The 21,384-nt window shown below is 52.1% G+C and overlaps 1 protein-coding gene across 6 annotated transcripts in view; it reads left to right on the forward strand.

The window, feature by feature from the left end:
• Positions 1 to 226: 226 nt before the first annotated feature.
• The window catches only part of LOC122385962 (PRKC apoptosis WT1 regulator protein-like), a 46,982-nt gene continuing 25,824 nt past the window's right edge, over positions 227 to 21,384 (forward strand). Inside the window, exons 1-6 of one of the 6 annotated variants that reach the window (XM_043374689.1) lie at positions 3,902 to 4,230; positions 5,197 to 5,367; positions 5,434 to 5,492; positions 7,462 to 7,588; positions 8,058 to 8,166; positions 8,459 to 8,637. In XM_043374689.1, coding sequence (XP_043230624.1) covers positions 5,279 to 5,367; positions 5,434 to 5,492; positions 7,462 to 7,588; positions 8,058 to 8,166; positions 8,459 to 8,637 — 563 coding nt within the window. In that variant the 5' untranslated portion in view covers positions 3,902 to 4,230; positions 5,197 to 5,278. The other 5 variants (XM_043374692.1, XM_043374693.1, XM_043374691.1 and 2 more) reach the window with 5 other exon arrangements.

Consider the following 21,384-nt stretch of genomic DNA (forward strand, 5'->3'; position numbering starts at 1 on the left):
TTCTGAAAGTGATGGGCATAATCTTATACAAGACTGGCGCAGTAAGTACAAAATCACGTCTTGTTCTTTTGTGTTCTATTCAGTAAGTTCTGCTTACAAAGATGTCTTATGATCAGTATACACCAATAGCTTACCTATTTTGCTTGAACCTGTCAACGAGAGTTATATATTCACTATACGAAAAACACTTTCGATACCACCACAGATGTAATCCTAATCCTTTTCCGACGGCGATCGGCAAACGCAAGGGATATGACAATCACGTGGGAAACGAGCACTGTCGATCCTGTACACCAACGCCGACCAGTATTTAAACAAGCGTGATGATCTTTGTGCGCGGATAGCTGGGACGGAGCCTGACATCATGCTCATCGCAGAAGTTTTACCCAAAGTCCAGGTCTCCGCGGTGTCTCCTGTACGCCTTGCCATTCCTGGTTACAAAGTTTACTTAAGTTTCATTCCTGATGTTCTATGTTTAAGTACTGTAAGGCCCCGTGGCATCTGCATTTATGTTCGTGACTCCTTGCCCTGTTCCGAAGTTAAGTTTCTTGCCAGTCCTTTCCGCGAACAACTGTGGGTGAACATCCGTCTGGCAGGCAGCGACATTCTGTTGATTGGGTGCATATATAGGAGCCCATCCAGCCCACTGGAATCAACCAGCCAGCTGAGCCATCTGTTGGATCTCGTCGCCGCCTCACGACCTACACACCTGCTGATTACCGGCGACTTCAACGCTCCCGACATCGACTGGGCGGCTGAGGTTTCAAGGGCACCAACTGGGCATTGGTCGCACGAGCTTCTAGAACTCTTTAGGGACCACTACCTCACTCAACACGTGCTGTCCCCAACGAGATACCGCCCCGGACAGACGCCGCACGTCCTGGACCTCGTGCTGACCAACGAGGAAGGCATGGTCCTCGACCTCCGCAGCCATCCGCCACTCGGCAGTAGCGACCACGTCGTCCTGACGTTCACCCTGCGGTGTTACGCTGAAGTCGAGCAAGTGACAACACTGAAACCGGCACTCCACCGCGGCGACTATGGGGCGATGGTCCAAATGGCGCGAGAGGCGACCTGGCCTGTCTCTGATGGCTGCACCGTTGACCAACACTACCGAGCGTTTCAAGAAGTCCTGGACGGCATCTGCGAGCGCGGCATCCCTAGGCAGCACCCAGGTGGCAGGAAGCGAAACCTGTACATGACGCGCGAGGCCCTGACGCTGCAGAACCGTAAGAAGAGAATGTGGAAGAGATACCTACTAACCCAAGATACCCTGGACTACTGCCGATTCTCTCGAACCAGGAACCAGTTGAAGGGACTGGTTAGACGTCTCCGCAGGAATTTTGAGCGGCAACTGGTGGAGAACCTGCCGGAAAACCCGAAGGCATTTTGGCGTTATGTGCACTCCCGCCTGACCACCAGAACAAGAGTGGACGACCTCGTCACTGAGAATGGGGATATGGCGTGCACGGACGCAGCTAAAGCTAGGGCTCTGGCGGAAGCTTACAGCAGTGTGTACTGCTGGGATGAAGACCCGGCTGACGTTCCAGCAATGAATCCCCAGTATGGAGGCCCAACGTTGGAGGAGCTGCGGGTGACGCCGGGGCAAGTGGAGGGTAAACTCCGCGACCTACGCCCGGCAGCATCACCAGGCCCTGACGCAGTCCATCCTAGGGTGTTGCGCGAGCTGGCTGCCCCCCTGTGTGGTCCCTTGACAGACCTCTTCAACCACTCCTTGGCAGACGGAAGAGTCCCAAGAGATTGGAAGCTAGGTCAAGTTGTCCCCATTTATAAAAAGGGACCTCGTAGCGATCCTTCCAATTACCGTCCCGTCAGCCTGACGTCCGTGACGGCGAAAGTGTTGGAGTCGCTCGTGCGTGACGCCCTGTTCGAGCACATGACAGTGACAGGCCAGCTAACTGAATGCCAGCACGGGTTCCGCCCGGGGCGCTCCTGCGCAACGCAGCTTCTCAGCACACTCGAGGAGTGGACTTGGCTGATGGAGGAGGGCGAGCCGGTTGACGTCGCCTACTTGGACTTCCGACGCGCCTTCGATTCGGTGCCTCACCTGCGTCTTCTCCAGAAGCTCCACGACATGGGCGTTAGGGGACGCCTCCTCGAGTGGCTTCGCTCTTTCCTGACAGAGAGAAAGCAAAGGGTCACTGTCAACGGCAGCTTCTCGGACTGGGTCGCAGTCGGCAGCGGTATCCCGCAGGGCACAGTTTTGGGACCAGTGCTCTTCATCGCTTTTGTCAACGACCTACCTGGCTGCGTAGAGAGCGCATGCAAGCTCTTCGCTGATGACACGAAGGTGTACGTCGGAGCGGGCACCGAGATCGGCCGCAGAAGGCTCCAGCAGGATTTGGACGCCCTGGCGGCCTGGTCTCGGAAGTGGAAGCTGCCGTTCAACCCATCCAAGTGCACAGTGCTTCACCTGGGCAGCCAAAACGTGCGGGCGAAGTACACGATCGAAGGTGCTGCATTGAAGACTGTTGACACGGAAAGAGACTTGGGGGTCCAGATGGACAGACTGCTCAAATTCAGGGAGCAGGCGGCGACCGCCATTGGCAAGGCCAACAGAACCCTCGGCCTGATCAAGCACAGCTTCGTCCACATCGATTCCAAGACACTTCCTCTGCTGTATAAGACAATGGTTCGCCCGCACCTAGAGTACTGCAATCAAGTATGGGGCCCGTTCAACACGACCGACGTGAGGCTGGTGGAGCGGGTTCAGCGACGGGCTACGCGCCTTGTCCCTGGACTTCGGCATCTGCCTTACGAAGAACGACTGAAGAGTCTTAAACTTCCCTCCCTCCAGTACCGCCGTCGACGCGGAGATATGATCACGATGTTCAACATCATGCACGGACGCTCCGGCCTGGACAAGGACGACTTCTTCTCGCCCGCCCCAAGTACACGCACCCGCGGCCACCGACTGAAGGTCGCCAAGAAGCCAGCGGTCAGCCGCGTCCGGCGCAACCACTTCGCCACCCGGGTTGTGTCGGACTGGAACGCTCTACCAGAGGAAATCGTCTGCTCGCCATCGACCAATGTTTTCAAGAACCGGCTGGACAAGCACTGGACGAACTATGCCTTCGTCGTTCCACAATAGTGAAGACTGTTGACGCTACCCGAGCTCTTTACGACGGATCCACCGGGCAATCCTAGTGCCTTCAATGATCCCCAAATATCAGGTATCAGGTATCAGGTATCAGGTATTTTCCTGTATTAGTCAACAACTCTGCTTCGTGCCTGCATGCCTGCCTATGGTTCATGGTTGGTTGATATCTTTATTGTTTTTGTTTCATTATTGACATGTATAAATAATAATTTGAAAGTAAGTATGAATCTGAGCTTTTGGCCACGAATAGCTAATTAAAATTGATCGACGCGAAGGTGGCACAAATCGCTGGAGAAAATGGTGTTTGTTGATGATGTGCCACTTTATTAATTACACGGGTTTTGCTGCATAACCTGATACGTTTGGCAATTGAAAATGGTACAGTTGGAAAGAGCATTCAATTTTGTCCAAGATACACACATCATTTTTGCGCCAGCGGTCAGCCGCGTCCTGCGCAACCACTTCGCCACCCGGGTTGTGTCGGACTGGAATGCCCTACCAGAAGAAGTTGTCTGCTTGCCATCGACAAATGTTTTCAAGAACCGGCTGGACAAGCACTGGATGAACTATGCCTTCATCGCTCCACAATAGATAAGACTGTTAATGCTACCCGAGCTCTTTACGACGGATCCACCGGGCAATCCTAGTGCCTTCAATGATCCCCAAATATCAGGTATCAGGTATCAGGTATGACAAGCAACAATATTCTTAAAAATGCAAATGTCTCAAACCATTACATTATACATAGTTATTTTTAGCAAAACTAATTGATGGCCCTCAAAAGACTTCACGTCAGTTTTCGAATCATTCTAAAGTAGAACGTCTGAAAATATGACACAGGCACCTTGATGCGATGTATCTTTTTGTTTTATTACAAAATGCTTGGCCGTCAAAAAGCAATCGAACGAAATGGATGCCAACCAAATCAACACAGACCAATCCAATACCCACGGGTCAAAAATAACCCTTCTTCATGTTGCGGAGCACGCGGGTCATCCTAGTAATAAGCTGTTGGGTACAACTAAAATAGGGATTTTTAGAAACACACAAAGCTTTCAGTTTCAAAAACTTAAGTAGCCTGAGTACTCGGCAGAGGTGCTGCCGCCCAGGTAAGGCCTCTACCTTCAGTGTGGAGATAGGTATGGAAGGCCTTGTGGAGATAGGTATGGAATTCATCACTGAGCATCGTTAAAGTACTGCAGTGGGTTCCTGCCCACTGCGGTATTGAGGGGAATGAGAGCGTGGATGACCTGGCAAAACAAACGGCTGCTCTGCCCTCAAATGCCCGCCCGCTGACCAGGGCGGTTAATTGTGTGGCCTCGCATCAATGGCGCGATAACTGGTCTGAGTCACTATTGAAGCGACTCCTCGGGGGCGCACTGCCGCCCCCTATCCCCGGAGAGGACAGAGGACGCTGTTTCAGTGCACCAGATTAGGGCGGGCCACTCGCTCCAGTACGTGCACCGAATCAGCCGTCTCCACTCTGCGGCATTCCAGCAGTGCCCAGCCCCGCGGTGCCCGGCGAAGCTCTGCGCTGTGTGCCGATAAAAGGTTGATGTGCCGGAGCACGTGCTGCTTCGCTGCCCAGCCCTCGCTGTATGTATGTATTTACGATCATGGGCGATCCACACATGGCGTGGCGATTACGCTGGCTCCCGCCAGTCTGGAACACACTGCTCCGCCTACTTTGTGACTCCCATGTTTGAGGTGCTCTCCCATGTTTGAGCTTGGCATTGATGTTTTGAATAGCAATATAGATCCTGTCAGTGGTAAGTACCACTCAGCATTGACAGCTGTATTGCCTTCAGAGCCTGAGGCCACTATTATGATATGTAAGCAATCTGCTGGTATAAAAATAAATCAGATGAAGCATTTTTTATCAAAATTTGAAGCTCTAGATACTCTTGAATCAGCTTGGAATATCGTCCTGGAATGTCTCTAGCAGGCTTAGCTCAAGAATTTTTCTAAGCCCTGCTTAGAAGTTGTATTTTTGGCACTCTGGTGCACCGGTTCTGACTAGGATACTCTGATAAAATCTCACTGATATACTGACTCTGAGTTCTGACAAACTGCAGGTGACGGTCACCAAGTGACATCACACCCTGCTGCAAGTGACGTCACCCGCGCGGCCCTGAGTGACGTCACGTGCCGCCCCTGATGTCGTCGGCGGCGATGGCGTCCAGCTCTGTCAGCCAGGAGGACATGGAGAACGACTTTGAGCGCACCTCGCGTCGCTCCCGGATCCGGATGGCACGCGGCAGGGATGTCAGGGGACAGCACCTGACCACAGCCGCTACCCGACTCGGTGAGTTGATGGCGCGTGGACGGGATGTCAGGGGACAGCACCTGACCACAGCTGCCACCAGACTCGGTGAGGGGATGTTTCGTGGCAGGGATGTCAGGGGAAAGCACCTGACCACAGCCGCTACACGACTCGGTGAGTGGGGGTTGGGAAGATAGGGAGGTGGAGAGGGAGATGGGATGGGAGAAGGAAGACGAGATAATGAATAGGGAGATGGGACGACGGATGGGGAGGCGGGATGACATATAGGGAGGTGGGATGCCGGAGGGGGAGGTGCTATGGTAGAGGGGGAGATGTGAAGGCAGAAGCGAGGTGAACTGTTGAGAAGGAGAGGGAAGATACGATGGAGAAGGATAGGTGATGAAGTACAGACAGAGCAATTGTTAGGCAATGGTCGAAACACTACTTTATTACGGTGAGAGAGCAGAAGAGGAAGATTCGAAACGCATTCGCGTTTGGGTCCGTGAATATGTGCTCGCATGTTCTTCGACAAATTGAGTTGTGCGTGTTTTGAACTCCACGGAATAACTAGCGTCGGCGGCTGCTGGCTTGAATAAGTCACTTGGTTCGATATGTAGCGGTTTGTAGCGGTTTGAACTTCAGACGTCGCTAAAGACCGGGTGTCGAGTCACATTAAGCCTGAAGGTTACACTATATGATATCCTTTCCTACATATGTATTTACATAAATGATATCGAGACAGTTGGTCCACGACCACGATTGTTGCAGACTTCTTGCGATGCAGAGTTCACCAGCTGCCGTATCTGTTGTGCCCTGGCCAAAACGGCTCGCCAAGCTCGGTTCGCCGTGACAGCGATGGCCTTGGTAATTTACATACCTACCGGTAAACTCTGCAGCTTTTCCTGTCGGTAACAGGGCGGTGTGGAATTCTGTCAGATACTGCCGTTTCCTTGGATTCTCGCCGGTACAGACTGGAGGGCTGATTGTTGATACACGTTGTTCAGGTTTTTTGTTGATCATTTAGGTAGCCGATGGAGTTTTTTTTTGCATAACTATCTGGTTAAACTTTCTACTCATCCGGATCTACAGTCTCTCCAGTCCGTGCGGCTGAATATTTGTACTTGGAGTTAATCGTTTAAATGATTGAAAATGTCTTTTATATAAGGCAAGTGTCGAAGTTATTCATGGCCACTTTCTTGAAGGGCCTATTTGACCAGTGTCATACGGCTGAATCCGTTTACCTACCCCTCTGAACTCAATGGTCGAGCTTGTATGCTCCATGCCGTCTGCCCGTGCCGTCTGACCCGTGCTATCTGACCGATACTCATTCCCTCTCTGCCTCCAGCCGTCTAACCGTGCTGTCTTAATCCTTCCTTACTGTGCCTCCAGCTGTCTAACCCTTCCGCTCCCTACCTCCAGCCGCCGACCCTGCTGTCTAACCCGTTCCCCTCTCTGCCCCCAGCCGTCTGACCATGCTGTCTAACCCGTTCCCCTATTCGCCTCCAGCGGCCGACCCTGCTGCCTAACCCGTTCCCCTCCCTGCCTCCAGCCGTCTGACCCTGCTGTCTTACCCTCCCTCTCCCTGCCCCCAGCCATCTGATGCTGTCTAACCCGTTCCCCCTCCGCCTCCAGCGGCCGACCCTGCTGTCTTACCTTCCCCTCTCTTCCCCCATCCGTCTGACCCTGCTGTCTGACCCTGCTGTTTGCCGGTCCCGTAGCTCAGTTGGTAGAGCGTTGGACTCCGCGTGGTGAGAGCGCGCGTTCCCGGTTATAACAGTCCGGGTTCGAAGCGCGACGGGCGCTTGACATTTATGGGCCTCCTGACAGGTATGGTTGCGGTTGGTGGCAGGCCGTAGCCAGGCGAAGTCAGTGAGGGGACCGGCCGTGCGCGGCTATGTGCGCACGTTAAACTTTGGACTCTAAATTCTGCCATAGAACTGGAATTGCGCGATCGGAGGGTAGAGGGCAGGGTCACCGCAACAAGCTTCGCTTAGCGGTGGCTCTGTCCTTGTGAATCCTTCCTACCAAAAGGTTCGGACTAAATTTATAAAAAAAACCTTTTCCCCTTCGCCTCCAGCGGCCGACCCGGTGGCCGAAGCGGAGGATGCCGGCGAGCCACGGCCGCTGGACATATCGGGCTACTCGGGAGACCATGACGCCAGCCCCAAACCGGCCGCCAGAGCCAAGGACAAGCGGCCCGTCAGGTGAGCGAAAGGGGTACCTCCGTGGAAAGGGCGGCGTGCCATACCAAACAGCGGTGGCTAGGACGTGGCTAAAGGCTTCTCATGGCTATGGATGAGAAAGACACGTTTACCACATCATCATGTATATGATCTGCTACCGACGCCGATAACTTAGCAGGGAATGTTGCTTACATATCAACAACAGCACGGTGCTATCATGCCAAAAGAAAATGTTTAACTCAAAGCAAAAGTGAACGAAATGCGAACTATCAGGCTTTATTCACACAATACACCAACTGCAATGCTATGTTAGTGTGAAAGGAGTGGTTTTCTGATGGACTTATCGAGCTTACGTCGCTGGTGTCTTTTCATAACGTTGTGTCGGCTAACCGGCTAACCAGTGAAGTAGTTCAGTGAAGTACCCGAAGCATAACCCGTCCATATCTCTATCTGCCGGTACACTGACTGCACCTAATGTATGTGCTCGCAGGCCGAGCCACCCAAACAAGGGGAAGCAGCAGCGGGACCGGGACAGGAGGAAGCTGCGAGAAAAACGGCGCAGCTCTGGGGTCGTCCACATGCCATCCACGGAGATGAGCGTGAGTGCTGGATAGGAGTCTCTGCCTAATGAAATGGACATATTGATGAAATGGAGTTTGGCAATGAACTTTGAACTCACATGTGTAGGATGGAGCCATGTGTGGTATGATAGAGTCATGCGCCAGTTGCTCACTTGCTAAACCAAAGATGTTGCATCAAAAAGTAATAATTCGTATTTTGTAGACTGTAGTAATTATACTCATTCCATTGTAATCTTGCGATAGCAGCCTCATTTCGTTCGAGTCGGTGTCTCCCAGTGTCGCCTTGTCTAACCTTTGGTTCCTGTTCCAGTCGACAGGTGGCAGCACCAGTGAGGACGAGGAGGTGCCGACAGGCCCGACGGCGGCTGCTGGGGCCGAGGCAAGGCGGCCTCCTCTGCCTGACGCCGAGACGGCTGAGACGGCCGGTGGGCCCGTCCCGACCGTCCCCCGGCCCGACAGACACTTCAAGTCGCCGCGCAGGAACAAAAGGTGCGTCCGCGAGGGGTCATGTGGTTTTTGTTAGAGGAGTCTGGACCAATGTCCCAAAATTTGTCTATTTGGGTGGGAAACGACATCCAAATGAAATTCATTTTCCACCCTCGCCACCATTTTTAAGAACAATTTTCCACTCCCAAGTCCCAACCAAGAAAACATACCTAGATTTTTTACCTATAGAAAGACAGTTGTGTGGATGCCCAGTTAGCATCAAACATTCTACACCCTAGAATAAAATGCATGCTTTTTGTCATTTCTCACTCCTTTTTGATCTAATCGAATCAGCAGTTTTCCGCTCTCTCCCCTCTTTTTGGTGGGTAATTTTCCCCTCTGACACCCAAGACAAAACTCAATTTTGGGACACTGGTCTGGACGGAGAGCTGGAGGTCGTCAGAAGGCTGGAGAGAGCGGAGATTCATATCCCGTGCGATACTACATGCATGGCGCTTACGGTAGTGTGACCTACTTGTTCTGGTGGACTTTATTTGGATGGACTTGGATGGACGCACACATATGGATTAAATCGAAATGGATAACAATTGCCTTGGCGCTCCGTGGTTTAGCAAACGATGGATCTCTCGTGCCACAAGGATTACAACGTGGTACAAACAGTCCACACGTTTGAGTAGGCTGTGCATTCCTGCACAGTGGCCTAGGTCAATTTAAAACATTTTGGATGATGCTGTCATACAGCAGGATTCATTTGATCTGTCAAGTAGGTAGGTATATCTATATGCATGACGCACCACAGATCAAACCGAAAACGATTGGCGTATGAGCAGAAAGCTTGTTTGTAAGCTGCCTGACCTATCACCAGCTGAATCCAGTAGTCCGGGAACAATTGTCCATCTCTCAAACTATATTGGTGTCGCAGCCAGACCTAATTGCGATTCACCATGGTGCACGGTTCATTCCGCTGTTATATAGCTTTGGCCCCAATACCATATCGCCGAATGCCGATCACTCATGTGTACACTGTACAGTGTCTGGACAATGTTTAGGATCGACCTGTGGGGCTGATCCAGAGATATTGCGACACTGGCAAAGTCCATTGAACACAAGCTCCCGGTAACTATCAACGAGTGCCCTGGAAATGAAAAAAAAAAACGCTCAGAAACGTGGACTATGTATTTCGGTGAGCAATGTATTCAGAGACCCACAATATAGCTTAGTACACGAGCGTTTCTAAATTTTCATTTTGTGACCGAGACGCAGTCGAGGTCACAAAATGAAAATTTAGAAACGCGAGTGTACTAAGCGATTTAGTATATGACTGCGCCACGCGAATTCAAATTTAAAGCGAAAAATCAAGTCTGGAAACAATTTCGGTTTGCATTGTCCAGCATTGTCAGCAAATTTAGGCCTTGGCACTTACACGTTATTCGAATTAGACAATAAAATAATAGACAATAGACAATAAACACCAGAGATACACCGAACACCAGAGATAGAGAGAAAAACACACTTGAATATACATACATAAATAAACAAGCCATATGAATAGGCAAAAAGAGCCAATAGACAATAAAATAGATGAAAAATGAAATTGCACGGCGTTGACTGTAGGTCATAGGACATTGACCTGTCTGTTTTGTATGGGTCATTGACCCGTTCACTAACTGTTTGTTAGTGCACGGAGTGCACTAACAAACCTGTTAGAAACGCTTTCATCCTCAACACGTGCTCCAATGGAAAAACGATCTTCAGTCATATACTAATACCTAAATTGTCATGAGTCGTTGGGGAAAAACGGGATGTGGTCAGTGGTCTGGTCATGTCCTTCGTTATCATTCTAAGTAGCAACATCTTTAAACATCAGTTGTTTTCACTTTACATTGCTTAGCAGAGGTCTCTCTCCGTTTTTCTTTTTTTCTGCGTGAGGAAAGATTGTTTCTTTTTAACATCAACATATGTATGGTCTGCCAGTAGGCGATTTTTTTTCTACGACCGGCACTTCTTTGGTCACTGGATTACCGGCCCTGATTTGATCCTGCGATGGGTCAGGAGTGTCGAACAAAAACTTACTAAAACCTTGGGCGGATTATCATTGTTGAATATACCACACATTCCCAGAAACACTTATTGTAAAATGTCAATGGCTACACATATATTCGCATCCATAACATCCATCATTTTAACACAGGACTCTAGCCGTAGAATTGCGCCATTTGTGTGGAAGTGGCCAATGGCGCTGAATAATACATGTGGAGCCATCGCATTAAACGAGTCCGCCCTGTATGACCTGAGGTTCTCCGTTACGAGAGACGGGCAAGGTGCGTGTAATCCGAGAACTACTCTTAGGTAAATGTCTTTCAGTGGACTGTCGACATCCATAGACTGCGTGACGTCTGCATTCAGTTAGCTGCATATAAATTTGTGTAGGATTGCATTGATCAAAAGTGGGCTGTCATTTTTCGTCTGAGGTGATACCAAAAATGAACAATTTGAAACGCATGTGTCAGTATTGTTAGTTTAATTGTTTACATTCCTGATGTGCTGTATATGTATACGTAAATGTGCACGGTCTTGAGCATGCGCATGTGTCTCTGGTTTCCGCATGTGTTTGGCATGTGCATGTGCATCCCGCGCTATGCATCCCGTGCTATGCCTTACTCATACTGTCTTCATTTACCTTTCAGTTTGTGGTGGGGCTTAAATAAATGCACGCTCAAGAGATATTGATCTTTGTAAATTGAACATTGGTAGCAGAGCGTGGTTACAAGATGGCATCTAGAGATTTCAAAGCCCCACCACCTATGCGTCAAGATTTGCCATATTCAGAGTGGAAGCATGAGATCAAAGTGTGGAAAGCTTTCACTAGCTTGGAGAAGTCCAAGTTGGGACCAGCACTGTTCCTGTCCTTAAGTGGATCTGCCAGAGATGCAGCCCGTGAGGTGTCAATAGAGATTCTGAACAGTGATACTGGACTTGATGCTCTCATAGAGAAGTTGGACGAGTTGTTCTTGAAAGATGAGAACAATGCAGCCTTTGAGGCATATGATGCGTTCGAGAGATATGAGCGACCATCTGGCATGTCTGTGTTTGAGTACATCAACACATTTGAAAGACTGTATCAGAAGGCAAAGCACTACAAGCTGGAGTTGCCTGATGGTGTTCTAGCGTACAGACTCATTCGCAGTGCTAACCTTTCAGATGCACATCAACAGCTAGCAAGGGCAACTCTGCCGTCGCTCACATATGCAAACATGCAAACCCAGCTGAAGAAGATCTTCACAGACAGTAGTTCTCAGGGTGTGCCGTCAGCGAGAGTGGCAGTAAAAGTCGAGCCCGTGGATACAGTCGCAGAACCAGGGCTCGGCCAGGCGGCCGACACCCTCTTCGTACAGCGAGGCAGAGCACAGAGTGTCGGACGAGGTTTCAACCGAAGAGGACGAAGTGGTGGACCGCGCTTCGCCTCACGACCGCCTCTGCGTGGCAGTGGGACTACCTGGACTTCACGTGGCGGCTCGAGAGATCCTGGATCTGCTGGACAATCCGCCAACCAGCGCACAAGGGCTAGATCTAGGCAGAATCCACGGGATTTAAGGGGTAATGTGACCACCTGTGCAGTGTGCAACTCTTGGTTTCACTGGGCCAGAGATTGCCCCGATCGCGGTGAGGTGTTCGAGGCGTCTGCTTGTGACGATGATAGCCATGACCCCACACAGGACGAGGAGGTATTCGTGACGTTGTTTGCGAGGGATACATGTGAAAGTGGACCAACTGAACGTTCAAAGACTGCTGGGCGAAACACTAGGCTATGGTATCATCGATAGTGGATGTAGTAAGACCGTGTGTGGTGAGGTGTGGTACAAATGTCACTTGGATGCCATGTCTTCAGATGACGCGGAGCGAGTGGTAGAGGAGCCCAGCAGCACAACGTTTAGATTTGGGGATGGTGAGAAGGTTACTTCTCTAAAGAAAGTAACGTTTCCAGCACTGGTAGCCGGTAAGACGGTGCGCGTGGCTGCTGATGTGGTTCCCTATGAGATACCTTTACTCCTCAGCAAGGAGTCGCTGAAGAAGTGTGATGCGCTGCTAGATTTTTCTCGAGACACGGCGGTACTGTTTGACACTGAGGTCAAGCTATCTGTGACCTCAAATGGCCACTACATAGTACCTGTGGCGAAGTTTCATGTCGGTAGTGTGAGTGCCAGGCAGGACATAGAGCAGGTACTTTTTTGTTCAAAGTTTGAGGGTGCCAACGAGAAGGAGCGCATGCAAATAGCTAGGAAGTTGCATCGTCAGTTCGGTCATCCTAGGAGTGTGAAACTGCAGTCCCTGTGTCTTGATGCTGGCGTCCAGGACAAGGATTTCTTTCGCATGCTTGTCTCAGTGGAGGAAACCTGTGATGTATGTAAGAGGTATAGGAGATGTCTGCCCCGACCAGTGGTTGGTTTTGGGATGGCTCGCGACTTCAATGATGTCGTTGCGCTGGATCTAAAGCAGTGGGGACCTGGAGTATGGTTTTGCCACATGATAGATCTGGCCACGAGGTACAGTGCGTGCGTGGTAGTGAAAAACAAAGACAAGCAAACGATCCTGCGTGCAATCATGACTGAGTGGATAGCTAGGTTCGGGGCACCCGGTCAGTTCTTGTCTGATAATGGAGGTGAGTTCAACAATGAAGAGTTCCGAGAGATGGCCGAGGCGTTCAACATACGCGTGCGGACTACTGCTGCAGAATCCCCTTGGTCGAATGGGATCAATGAGAAGTACAACGGTATCATCGCCAGCACAGTGAAGAAGGTGATGGATGACACTCCATGCTCTCTCGAGGTTGCTCTGGCTTGGGCTGTGTCAGCCAAGAACTCTCTTGAGACTCACCTGGGATTCAGTCCTAATCAGCTTGTGTTTGGGCGAAATCCGAACAACCCGGCGTGTCTCCATGACAAACCTCCGGCTCTGGGACCTCCTTCCGGAAGTGATTTGGTGAGGACACACCTGAACGCCATGCATTCTGCCAGGCAGACGTTCATTCAGAACGAGTCGAGCGAGAAGTTGCAGAGAGCACTTCTTCACCAGGTCCGTCCCAGTGGTGAGAGGTTTTGCTCGGGTGATGTCGTCCTGTACCGACGTCACCAAGATGACAAGTGGCGAGGTCCAGGTGTCGTCATTGGACAGGAAAACAAGCAGATCCTGGTGAAACATGGCGGCGTGTACTACAGGTGTCACACAAGCGCTGTCGTGCGCGACACAAGTGAGCCGCGGGAACTGACAAAGCGAGGCCGGATGTCAACTTCGGATCCGGCTCCAGGGACCCAGAAGTTGGAGAAGATCAGTAGTGCTCCGATCCCGGAGTCTGCTGAAGACTCCGATGATGATGAGCAGAACTCCAGGTCTACTTCGTGTACGGTGTCTGGGGACGCAAGACAACGCCAGTTGGTGACGGTATCACCCACTGGCGGTCTGCAAGATGTCGAAGGCGGCTCTGGTTCGGAACCCGGATCGCTAGCTCAGGCTACCAGAGAGTCCAATGCCGTGGACAGTGATGGTGGCTCTGGTCTGGAACCCAGTTCGCCAGCTCATGCCACCGGAGATTCCAGTGTCGTGGTCGGTGGTGGCGTCGTCGTTCGTGACAAACCCTCGATACCTCGCGCTAAGTCGCGCATTACCTATGTTCTTCGTGATTCCTCTGATTGGAAGAGTGCCACAGTCCTGAGTCGTGCTGGGAAAGCCAAAGGGAAGTACAAATCCTTTTTGAATGTTCTTGACGATGGTGATGAAGTTGGCAAATGTGTAGACTGGCGGGATGTTGATGACTGGAAGCCTTTGAATCAAGACGTACTGGTGTGCACCTCGGATGACATCATGGCGGCTAAATTGTGTGAGTTAGAAAACTGGGAAAAGAATGAGGTGTATTCCGCTGTTCCCGATGAAGGACAACACTGTATCAGCTGCCGCTGGGTGATAACTGAAAAAGGTAATCCTGATGGTAGCTCACGCATCAAGGCTCGACTTGTTGCCAGAGGTTTTGAGGAGGACACATCTGGAGTCCAGACTGACTCGCCAACGTGCGGGAAGGAGTCACTAAGGGTGGTGCTCGCCATTGCAGCCTCACAGAGTTGGAGCTGTCATAGTATCGACGTGAAGGCAGCGTTCCTTCAGGGTTCTCCTCTCGAACGCGAGGTGTTCTTGCGCCCGCCTTCTGAGGCTAACGCAGGGTCACATGTGTGGAAAATGAAGACGTGCGTGTATGGCCTGAATGATGCCAGCAGGTACTGGTACCTGCGTGTCAGACGGGAGCTCCTCGCACTGGGAATGGTGGCCAGCAAACTTGATGCGGCGCTTTTCTACTGGAGAGCTGAGGACGGCCTTGAGGGCATCATCACCTGTCATGTGGACGATTTCCTGTGGTGTGGTTCCTCAAGGTTCGAGAAGGAGGTGATCGAGAAGCTGCGGCAGGTCTTCCTCCTGGGTTCTGAGGAATCTGAAATCTTCAAGTACCTTGGGCTGCACATTCACCAGCAGTCTGATAAGGTGATCAAGGTTCACCAGATGCCGCAGGCTGAGGAGCTGCAAGAGCCAAATCTCTCACCAGAGAGGCGAATGCAGAAAGACAGTGAGCTCTCTCCTGCAGAGCTTACCCGCCTCCGTGGCGTGACAGGACAAATCAATTGGCTGGCCACGCAGACAAGACCAGATCTTTCATTTGATGTTTGTGATCTCTCTTGTTCCATTAGGGATCCAAAGGTAGCTGATCTACAAAGGGCTGCTAAGGTAGTTCGAAAGGCTCAGTCGGCGCGGGTTAGTCTGAAATATCCTCATCTGGACTTGTCACAGAGCTCGGTGGTAGTGTACAGCGATGCGAGTTACGGCAATCTTCCAGATGGGTCCTCGCAGGGAGGATACGTTGTGTTCCTTAGAGACAAAAGGGGAAGATGCGCGCCACTTGCCTGGTCTTCAGCAAAGATCAAGCGCATTGTGAGAAGTACGTTGGCTGCAGAGTGCATGGCACTTCAAGATGGTGCTGATGCAGCTGTCCTTTTGGCTGCGCTGATTTCTGAGGCACTGTATGACGGGTCAGGAGACATGAGTGTGATGTGCTATATAGACAGCAGAGGGCTGTACAGGGCACTGTACTCGACCAAGGCGGTGCAGGACAAGAGACTTCGGATTGACATAGCCAGGATTAGGCAGATGTTGGAAGTTGGCGAGGTGACCAGGGTCTGCTGGGTCGACAGTTCTCAGCAGCTGGCAGACAGTCTGACCAAGAGGACGGCATCTTCCAATGCTCTGTTAGACGTGCTGAAGACGGGTATTCTGTGAATCGGGTTAGGTGTCACTATGAGGATGACTACGGTATCGTTGTTGAAGGAGGTGTCGTTGAAGACCTGTTTTGTTGTGACTCGCGTATTGAACAAAAAAGATAAGGGGATGATTGTTAGTTTAATTGTTTACATTCCTGATGTGCTGTATATGTATACGTAAATGTGCACGGTCTTGAGCATGCGCATGTGTCTCTGGTTTCCGCATGTGTTTGGCATGTGCATGTGCATCCCGCGCTATGCATCCCGTGCTATGCCTTACTCATACTGTCTTCATTTACCTTTCAGTTTGTGGTGGGGCTTAAATAAATGCACGCTCAAGAGATATTGATCTTTGTAAATTGAACAAGTATGTCTTCTAAAACATGTACACAAGTGGAGCTACATTGAGTTGCGGTGACCGATCTGCTTTGACAGCCGTCTGGAAAGAAAATAATATCAACCCCATAATGCTCTCCTCTTTCCGTTACATACACGGATACGCCCTAATAGCCGCCCTACTAATACACCTCCCTATTAATTGAACGGCCGTGCCGTCGGACTTCCCAGCCAGCCCGCGTGTCGCGAGACGCTGATCGCACGCCGACGAGGCCCCCCCCCCCACGTCCCCGAGAGAGGGACACGGGGGCGTCAGTCGCTGCCGCTGTAGCTGCCGACGGCTGTAATTGGCGGACAAGCGCCGCCGCCCCCGCAGAGAGCGCCACTCCCGCTACCACGGCGCGAGCGGCGTCGGAAAGAGCCAGCGTGACGGAGTTAGGCCCCCGTTGCCCGCGCCACTATCACCAAGCGTTCGCCTCAGTTGGCTGTCAGCGGCCGAAACCACTCGCGTCGGCTCGTTTGTAGGGTAGGACGGCCCCTAAAAAACGCACCGACGGAGTGATAACGACGAGGTATATGGTCGGGATTAAGGATATGCAGGTTTGACGAATCTCGAAGTCGCATCTATTAAATAGGTGAGGGTGGGTGGGAAACTTCTCGCCCACTCTCTGCTCCACTCGCCGTCCGTCGCAGTCGACGACTGCCGTTCGCGCCTCTCGGCTCTCCCGCCAGCGGCGCGCCCGTTCCTACACTCCCCTTCGCACCACCCCTAGTCAGGGTCTGCCCCGCGTCTGTCGGCGGGGACGACCGCACATACATAAATGGGGTTTGTATGGCCATGTGGCCGTGAATGACTGGTAGAAAAGGTTGTGCATAGATTCCGGTGCTGTGATGGCACCGCACGCAAAGCACAGTGCCTCACGGAAAGTAGGAACGGTGCATTGTTAGGGTACTTTAAACGCACCTACCCCTACCTAAGAATCACGTGCTGTTCATGAGGCCTGTGAGCACGGGCGCCGATGACTTTTCTGCCGCTCCGTTCTGGCCTGCGGGATGACAACTTTGCATTGCCAGCGCATATGGGGACTCACATTTGGCAGCTGCTCGCACGGGTTACCGTGGGTGGGCAGGGTTCGCGAAAGTGTCGGCTGCCAGCTTGCCGCAGATTGCAGTGTCGCGACGCTTACTCGGAGTCTCGAGAGTGGGGAGCCGGCAGGCAGCGGCGTAGTCGGTGTAGTTGTGTCCGGGCATGATCTTGCATGCATTTTGTCTGTGCTTGCTCGATTCCTGCACTCAGAATACACTTTGAGAGCAGTTTGAATATAAAGACTCAATTGAGCGCTGAAAACCAGCCTCAAATGTGTCTGATTTTAAAACGGTTTCAGTAAGGCTTCCTAAGGGCTCATGTACCCGAATACTGGATTCAAGCGATACCGAAACTGGGGTTCGGACTGGAAACTGGTTTCATAGTAAGACTAATTTTTAAAAGCTTGACACCGAAAATAGGTACCGACTGAGCTCTGTTTCTGCGATCAATGGCGTTGCTCAGAAAATATTCTCAAAATGTGTGATCTGTTTTGAATCGGGGACATTAGCCCGAAACTGATCTCTGAGACCGAAAAAGGAGAAACTGTTTTCTCAGTGTGTGCGGATTGTTCGTTCGGTCTCGTCTGCCACCGTTGAGCCCAGTATTTCAGACATTGGACGAAAGAAGTTCATAGTCTGTCGATAGCTAGATGCCTGTCGAGTTGCAGAGCAGCCGATGCATGACGCAGACCGGGTGTGTATGTGTGTGTGTGTGGGGGGGGGGGGGGTGCGTGTGTGTGTGTGTGTGTGTGTGTGTGTGTATGTGTTAAGCGCAAAGTGGCCGAGGCGTCGGCAGCGGACCAGGTGTGTAGTGTAGACAGAGTGGCCGAGGCGTCGGCAGCGGACCAGGTGTGTAGTGTAGACAGAGTAGCCGAGGCGTCGGCAGCGGACCAGGTGTGTAGTGTAGACAGAGTGGTCGAGGCGTCGGCGCCGGACCGGATGTATGCGTATGCCGATTTGCAGAAATACGGAGGCGGCCACTTAGAAAATACTTTGAGACCTTTTCACAAAGAGACTCCTTGAGTGCTAAACCGAGCCTCCAAGGTGACTGGCTGAGATGTGTTTCTGCGGCAGCGTATGTCCATCAGGTTGCGTTCGGAAGCGCTTCTCGAAATGCGTGGTCTGTTTTGACAAGGGGCCTTATCCCATCTAACCAACCCCGCCACGTTGCCTCGTCAACAAGTGCTGCTTTATCTCGCTATTGAAGCGGCTCCCAGGCAGGTTCGTGTCAGGTTTCGTGGCAAGATGTTATATGCGATGACAATAGCGTGTCTGAACTACGCCTGCCAGACTCCGATCGAATCGCCGGCGTGACTAAATGGTCTGCGTTCCGTGTTGTACGGTACGGCGGTGAACACCTCCACGAGTGACCAGGTCGCCGGCGATCGACTCAGGCTCTGATGTCACTAAAATGCGCTTTAGTAAGCTAAGTGCCTACCGTGTTGCAGAGGGCCGAGGTGACGGCGGCGCACCTGGCGCCTGTAAGTTGCAGAGTAGCCGAGGCGTCGGCGGCAGGCCTGATGCGTGTGCATGGGTTGCAGATTAGCCGAGGCGCCGGTGGCGGACCCGATGTGTGCAGGGGTTACAGTGCAGCCCAGGCGTCGGCGGCGGGCCCGATGTATGTGCATGAGTTGCAGAGTAGCTGAGGCGTCGGCGGCGGTCCTGATGTAGGTACTTACGTGCAAGGGGTGTAGCGTAGCCGAGGCGTCAGTGGCGGACCTGATGCGTGTGCGTGAGTTGCAGAGTAGCCGAAGCGTCGGCGGCGGACCTGATGTATGTGCCGTTGCAGAGTAACCGAGGCGTCGGCGGCGGACCTGATGCATGTGTGTGAGTTGCAGAGTAGCCGAGACGTCGGCGGCGGACCTCATGTACGTGCGAACATGGGTGGAGAATTGTTTTCAAAGTTGGTATGGCGCCAGTTGCTCGAAACAATACTATCGTGTTTTATTCTTATCAAACTGAAATCCTTAAATTTCGTAGCTGTTACCCTGAAAAGTTGGTATGGCATTGCCATACCATCTTTTAAGTTGGTGTGGCGCGTGCCATGCCTGCCATACCATATTCTCGACCCATGCCGGTGCAGATTTTACGGGGTGGCTGAGGCTATACGACGGCGGGCCTGATGTGTGTGCATGAGTAGCAGAGGGGCCGAGGCGTCGGCGGCGGACCTGATGCATGTGCATGAGTTGCAGAGTAGCCGAGGCGTCGGCGGCGGACCTGATGTATGTGCGTGATTTGCGGAGTGGCCGGGGCGTTGTCGGCGAACCTGATGTGTGTGCGTGGGTTGCAGAGTAGCCGAGGCGTCGGTGGCGGACCTGTTGTATGTGCAGTGCAGTGTATTGATGTCAACTACGGAAAAACGGAATACCGATACCAAACCAAGTACCAGCCTATGGTTCATTATACCATCAAAATACCGAACACATTAGGAATCAAATACCAAGTACCGAGTTGGTATCAGTATGGTATCGGTATACCGAAAAGTTGTATCCGAGGACATCTCTACTGCAGAGTAGCCGAGGCGTCGGCGGCGGACCTGATGCGTGTGCGTGCCGAGGCGTCGGCGGCGGACCTGATGTATGTGCGGTGCAGAGTAGGACGTCGACTACGGAAAATCGGAATACCGATACCAAACCAAGTACCAACCTAGGGTGCATTATACCAACAAAATACCGAACACATTAGGAATCAAATACCAAGTACCGAGTTGGTATCAGTATGGTATCGGTATACCGAAAGTTGTATCCGAGGACATCTCTACAGCAGAGTAGCCGAGGCGTCGGCGGCGGACCTGATGCGTGTGGGTGCCGAGGCGTCGGCGGCGGACCTGATGCATGTGCGGTGCAGAGTAGGACGTCGACTACGGAAAATCGGAATACCGATACCAAACCAAGTACCAACCTAGGGTGCATTATACCAACAAAATACCGAACACATTAGGAATCAATTAGCAAGTACCGAGTTGGTATCAGTATGGTATCGGTATACCGAAAAGTTATATCCGAGGACATCTCTACTGCAGAGTAGCCGAGGCGTCGGCGGCGGACCTGATGCCTGTGCGTGCCGAGGCGTCGGCGGCGGACCTGATGTATGTGCAGTGCCGAGTAGGACGTCGACTACGGAAAATCGGAATACCGATACCAAACCAAGTACCAACCTAGGGTGCATTATACCAACAAAATACCGAACACATTAGGAATCAAATACCAAGTACCGAGTTGGTATCAGTATGGTATCGGTATACCGAAAGTTGTATCCGAGGACATCTCTACAGCAGCGTAGCCGAGGCGTCGGCGGCGGACCTGATGCGTGTGGGTGCCGAGGCGTCGGCGGCGGACCTGATGCGTGTGGGTGCCGAGGCGTCGGCGGCGGACCTGATGTATGTGCGGCGCAGAGTAGGACGTCGACTACGGAAAGTCGGAATACCGATACCAAACCAAGTACCAACCTAGGGTGCATTATACCAACAAAATACCGAACACATTAGGAATCAATTAGCAAGTACCGAGTTGGTATCAGTATGGTATCGGTATACCGAAAAGTTATATCCGAGGACATCTCTACTGCAGAGTAGCCGAGGCGTCGGCGGCGGACCTGATGCATGTGCGTGCCGAGGCGTCGGCGGCGGACCTGATGTATGTGCGTGCCGAGGCGTCGGCGGCGGACCTGATGCATGTGCATGAGTATGTATGTGCGTGAGTTGCAGAGTAGCCGAGGCGTCGGCAGCGGGCCTGATGTATTTGCAGTGCGGAGTTGCCGGGGCGTCGGACGCATTGCAGTTGCAGAGTAGCCGAGGGGTCGGCGGCGGACCTGATGTGTGTGCATGAGTTGTAGGGTGGCCGGAACCAGGTGTTTTGTGTGTATCGCGTCGCAGGTTGGGGTGCCGCGTTGCACGACCCTTCAAAGCGTGCCTACCAGGCTCCCCGGTTTCCTTTACGATTGCGTGTGCGCTTAATATGCCTCTGAATAGATGCGCGTCAGTCGCCGGGGAAACCATCCTCATGGTGGCGCCGCGTCAGTCGCCGGGCGACCATCCTCGTGGTGTCGCCGCCAAGGAACCGCACTCCGC

This window comes from Amphibalanus amphitrite, unplaced genomic scaffold (genome assembly GCF_019059575.1).
Source record: "Amphibalanus amphitrite isolate SeventyFive unplaced genomic scaffold, NRLGWU_Aamphi_draft 000236F_arrow, whole genome shotgun sequence".
Classification (NCBI taxonomy): domain Eukaryota; kingdom Metazoa; phylum Arthropoda; class Thecostraca; order Balanomorpha; family Balanidae; genus Amphibalanus; species Amphibalanus amphitrite.